The 6,000-nt window shown below is 48.9% G+C and overlaps 1 protein-coding gene across 1 annotated transcript in view; it reads right to left on the bottom strand.

Moving 5' to 3' along the window:
* Positions 1-6,000, bottom strand: part of LOC142472530 (myosin heavy chain, skeletal muscle-like) — a 117,792-nt gene that overhangs the window by 7,122 nt on the left and 104,670 nt on the right. The window contains exons 14-15 of the mRNA XM_075579572.1: positions 3,582-3,685; positions 5-150 (exon numbers count right to left, since the gene is read on the bottom strand). Of these exons, the coding sequence (XP_075435687.1) occupies positions 5-150; positions 3,582-3,685 (250 nt within the window). The remainder of the gene's footprint in view (positions 1-4; positions 151-3,581; positions 3,686-6,000) is intronic.

The raw sequence follows: 6,000 nt of genomic DNA, 5'->3' as shown, positions 1-6,000 counted from the left end.
CCACTGTTTTTATTGGCATTTTCTAACTGTATCTCCAGCTCATTCACATCATTTTCCAACTTCTTTTTTACTCTCGTAGCTTCTCCGCGTCCTCTCACTTCAGCGTCTAAACTGGTCTGCAAGGATTCAATGGCGCGCTGGTGGCTCTTTCTAAGAGGACAAGAAGGAAAAGCCAGTATCAGACAAACAGAACGTGGGTACTTTGTTATATGGAAGTAATGGACATGGAGCGTGAGAGAGGCGAGAGGGAGGGAGAGGCAAGAGGGAGAGAGGGAGGGAGGCGAGAGGGAGGGAGGCGAGAGAGAGGGAGAGAGGCGAGACAGGAGAGAAGTGAGAGAGGAGAGACGGGAGAGAGGCGAGAGGGAAGGAGAGAGGCGAGAGGGAGGGAGACGAGAGACAAGTGAGAGAAGTGAGTGGGGGGGGAGAGACGAAAGTGAGGGAGAGAGGCGAGACGGGTGAGAGAGGCGAGACGGGAGGGAGGCGAGAGGGAGGGAGGGAGGCGAGAGGGAGGGAGAGAGGCGAGAGGGAGGGAGAGAGGCGAGACAGGAGAGAAGTGAGAGAGGAGAGACGGGAGAGAGGCGAGACGGGTGAGAGAGGCGAGACGGGAGAGAGGCGAGACGGGTGAGAGAGGCGAGACGGGTGAGAGAGGCGAGACGGGAGGGAGACGAGAGGGAGGGAGAGGGAGGAAGAGAGGGAGGGAGAGGGAGGGAGAGGCGAGAGGGAGGGAGAGAGGGAGGGAGAGGGAGGAAGAGAGGGAGGAAGAGAGGGAGGGAGAGGGAGGCGAGAGGGAGGGAGAGGGAGGCGAGAGGGAGGGAGAGGGAGGGAGGGAGGGAGAGGCGAGTGGGAGGGAAAGAGGGGGGGAGAGGCGAGAGGGAGGGAGAGAAGTGTGATTAGAGACGCACAGCTCCGTGTTTTGGAGCACAGCTGCGGCACATATACAAACAGTTTCTTACAACTGATGCAGAATTTTATACTTCCGCCACTTCGGAAAATGGCAGATTAAATAGGGGAAAAAAAGGGAAAAAGAATAATGCACAGAAACGCAGAATGTGATACATCTCATTATAATCTGTGCCCCATGTAACTCCCCCCCTTCCCCACCCAACTCCTCCTACTGACTCTCCCCAAGGTGCAACTGGGGCATAGACGCAGATTTTTTGGACCATATTCTTGATTATCTTCCTACGCACACTGTGACGATACGGTCAATGAGACTCTTAGGCCTCGGTCCCGCTGCGCTCGTTGGCGCGGGCGGCGGGTCGCGAGTTCCCCACCAGCAGGGGAATCCTCGCGAGCCGGTCCCGGTCCCCACTGGCGGCACAGCTGACTACACGCTGTAGCGCGTCAGCCGCTGGAGACACCACAGAATGGTGTTTTCTAGCTTTGATGCGTGACGTGTGTGGCTGTGAGCCAATGGGGAGGGGAGGCTTCGGGAGGAGGAGAGGCTTCGGGGAGCGGGGAGGAGTGTGGAGTGAAAGCAGGTGAGTGCCTTTCTCTGTGTGTGTGTCTGAGTGCGTGCCTGTCTGTGTGTGTATGTGTCTGAGTGCGTGAGTGCCTGTCTGTGTGTGTGTGTGCCCGAGTGCCTGCCTCTGTCTGTGTGTGTGTGTGTGTATGAGTGCGTGAGTGCCTGCCTGTGTGTGCGCGCGTGTGTGTGTGTATGAGTGTGTGAGTGCCTGCCTGTGTGTGTGTGTGCCCGAGTGCCTGCCTCTGTCTGTGTGTGTGTGTGTGTGTGTGTGTGTGTGTGTGTGTGTGTGTGTATGAGTGCGTGAGTGCCTGCCTGTGTGTGCGCGCGTGTGTGTGTGTATGAGTGTGTGAGTGCCTGCCTGTGTGTGTGTGTGCGCGTGTATGAATGAGTGCCTGCGTGTGTGTGTTTAAACTTACCTTCCAGCTCCAGCCCGAGTCCGTGGAGGGAGGGGGGGGGAGAGTAGCGGGTCCCTCCGCTCAAGCCACGCCCCCCCTCCCTGTCAAACCTCCCACCTCCCGCCCACCTCCCGATCAAACCTCCCACCTCCCGCCCACCTCCCGATCAAACCTCCCACCTCCCGCCCACCTCCCGCCCACCTCCCGATCAAACCTCCCACCTCCCGCCCACCTCCCGCCCACCTCCCGATCAAACCTCCCACCTCCCGCCCACCTCCCGATCAAACCTCCCACCTCCCGCCCACCTCCCGCTCCGGCTCCCGCTCCCTACAGACCGCAGATCGCGGTCTGTGTATCTCAGCGCACCGCCTGTCAGCAGCGCAGGTGCGCTGACTCTGGGAGCGGGGCCTTAGCCTTATAATAAAGGAAAAGCCCAGCCATTGCCTTATCGTCTGGGTGAATATATAGGGTTGCTCTGTATATTCATCCTATCATGGCTCATATGGCCACTCGTGTCATGTATAAAGTGATTGCAACTCGTGTCATGTTAGAAATGTTGGGCTTGTGTATAACCGTTTGTTCTGTGGTCCCTGGACGTGCTAGCATGATAATATACTTAATAATAATATACTTAACCACGCCGCACACGCAGGAATCCAGGCTCAGGTGGTGGCACGGGGAGATTGGTAACAATGAAGGGTGGGGATGCGCAGTCCTCCTAACTGTGAGACGTTGGTCCCATAAGCGGAGCCATTGTCTGCCCAGACAGAGTGGAGCCCGTCTCCTTCAGAGATAGCTCTGAGAGCAGGGGGAGATGGGCACTGTTCTGATTGGCTAATTCGTAATTCCTGCCCTTCTTATCTTAAGCCTTTCCATCATGCCCCCCATCCTGATTGGCCAACACAGACTAGTCGTCGTCTTGTGATTGGCCCACCACACAGCATCCGCATAGTGATTGGTCGCTGTCCCATTTTCCATGTGTGTCTATGGAGACGGGAAACTTAGAAGAGTTGCAGCCGATTTTAGTACCAGCGTTGCCGATTCTCGCATGCGGATTAGGTAAGCGGGGCTCTCCGAGGTTGTGCCAGGGCGACCTGAAAACGAGGCTGTGCGCTCTTCTACTGCAGGAGATTCCAAAGTGCTCGTCGGTGACTCAAAACTGGGTCAAAACTGCACCGGGAAAGTCATTGCGGTGATACCGGCCACTACCACGACTAGGAATCCCCCGTATGGGCCCAGGGACTGTGGTGGAGCTCGGTTGTGATATCGTGTTGGGTCTGCTAAATATAATAATTATAATTAATTTGTTTTAAATAATTTTACTGTGGTTCATGTTTTGTGCTCGCTCCACTACACATATATATTTTAATTCAATGTGTTAATAAAAATGTAAATTTTAAGCCCAAATAGGGGTGTTCTTCTAGTGCGACACAATAGGGAGCTCTCTTTATTTCTGTTTACCATATTACCCATATTACCCATATTACCCACTCCCAGTCAGCACCACCACTTAATTACTAGTTGTAGTGGAGTTTATATTACATCTGATCAAAAATACTAATAACCCCCCCTTGGTGTTCTAAGCGAGGTACAACCCCACCCCCTAGGGGGTACCCCCCCTTGTCTGCTAAATATACTTTTATTTGTCTTCGGTGTCCTGTCTGGTGATTGATCCCGTGATACAAGTGAAAGATAAGAAGTCGTAGAATAAAATGGTTTACCTGGTTGCTTCAAACTCCTCTTCTTTATCCTGGACTCGTCTATCAACGTCACCCTTCAACTGAGTCAGCTCTGTCTGCAGCCTCATTACTTTACTCTCTTCAGCCTGTACGGGGTTCAGAGCACAATTTATAACCACAATGCACAGAACATAGGATTTAAACAGCCTTATAGAATTACACAAAGTACAAAAGTTCACCAATAAAAGTCTGTGTTGACATTATACATCCAGTTCAAGAAGAGATTATTACCTTACATAGTTACATAGTTACATAGCAGATGAGGTTGAAAAAAGACATAAGTCTATCAAGTTCAACCTATGCTAAATTTAGACAACAGATCCTTTATCCTATATCTATACTTACTTATTGATCCAGAGGAAGGCAAACAAAAAACCCCAGAGTCACATCATCCAATGATATCTCATAAGGGAAAAATAAATTCCTTCCTGACTCCAAGAATTGGCAATCAGATTACTCCCTGATCAACATCCTTCCCATTGTAAGGATCAGGGAGCCACGCCGCCCTCAGCGCGCTCCCTGCTTTCCTCCGACCGCTCCCCGCTGTTCCCGCCGGCCAGGACGCCTCTCCTTCAGGGACCGGCCGTCATGCGGGTTGCGCACGCCTACCCCGCCCGGGGTCTACTGCCTATCTTCCCGACTCTGCCCACACGGCGGCACCATCTGGACCCAACGCGATCGGTGCGCACAGGACTTGCGCCAGCAGCCCAACCACTCAGTACCTCCCCACACCTGTCATGGATCCCAGAACGGCCAATAGCCGCCGTGTTGTGTGAAACGCGTAGGAGGGCTCACACCTCTCCTGCATCTCAGAACGGCCAATAGCCGCCGTGTGGTGTGAAATGCATAGGAGGGCCCACACCTCCTTGTTTGTCATGTGCGATAGACAATAAATATGTTTCTATTTTTATACCCCTGTCTCCCTGCGCAGTGCGCTGCTTTGTGCATTTATTTGCATATGTTTTGCTCTCGTTTGGAAATTGAATCAGCGGCTGGACACGCCAATCAAGAATCCAGTGGGCTCTAGGAGTGGGTAAGACTCTTGCAAGATTTATTTCACATTATGGATCGTCATCATTACTACATCCTTTTGGTGAGTTTTGGACATTATTACACAGTTATCTCTAATGAGGTGCAGCGAAGTGAGTACAATATCATTTTTTCTGTTGCCTTCAGGAGGTTTATGTTTCATTTTATTGGTCCATTCACTTAGTAGTATACCCACTATTCACTTAGTAGTATACCCACTATTCACTTAGTAGTATACCCACTATTCACTTAGTAGTATACCCACTCCACAGTTGAGCCACATCTGTGATTATCATTTATGAAAAGATTATATTCCAGGACTCTTGGAGCACCCACTACCTTTGTATATTACTATTACAGTACTAATAATTTTGTTTTCCATTAGGTATTCCTGAATATTATCCCGTATTAAACCTTCAAGTAGCTTCCCCACTATTGAAGTCAGGCTTACAGGTCTGTAATTCCCTTGTTGTGATCTAGCTCCCTTTTTAAATTTAAATCTCCATCATGCAATAGTTCAACTCATTTTGTTGTTACTCATTTGAATAATGTGTGCATCTATATATATATATAACCTGTCTGCCCATCTCACACTGAAAGGGTCCTATATTTTCCTTTCTCATTTGTTTTTTGTTATTAAGGTAGTTAAAAAACTTTTTAGGGTTGATATTACTTTCTATTGCAATCCTTTTTTCATTATCCATTTTTGCTCATTTGATTGCCCTTTTGCAATTTTTGTTACATTCCTTATAATTCTGATACGATGTCTCTGTCCCTTCTGACTTAAAGAATCTAAACACCTTCCTCTTCTTGTCCATTTCCTCCCCTACCTGTTTATTTAGCCACATTGGTTTTGACTTATTTCTTTTATACTTACAGTATTACCCAAGGGTATACACTGATGAGTTTGCTTTTCTAACAAAGCTTTATATGGGACTGCTGATCATTCCTCTTTATTCCCCACTATGAAAAGGTGCATCGCTGTCATGAGACAAGAATCACGGTGCTTAATGAGGCTACATGCAAAGGATTCTGGGTATTGCAATTACAATCAAGTATACATGTATCTATGTACACACGTCCCATACACACACACACACACACAGTACGTCTGCAAAAGTAATAAAGATATTTATTTTATCCCGATGTTCCGGTCCTCCTTGGGACTATGTATATATATATATATCTATATATATATATATATATAGATATATATATATATATATCATATACATACATACACACACTACATACACCCCTCTCTCATACACAAGAGCACAGTAGAGGGATGAGACACAGAGTTGTGAAGTGCAGACACTCACCGCATTTAATTAGTTAAAGTTGTTCATTCAAACAACAAACGTTTTGCTCC

This window comes from Ascaphus truei, chromosome 22, assembly GCF_040206685.1.
Source record: "Ascaphus truei isolate aAscTru1 chromosome 22, aAscTru1.hap1, whole genome shotgun sequence".
Taxonomy (NCBI): Eukaryota; Metazoa; Chordata; class Amphibia; order Anura; family Ascaphidae; genus Ascaphus; species Ascaphus truei.
This window is presented reverse-complemented; position numbering and strand designations above follow the sequence as displayed.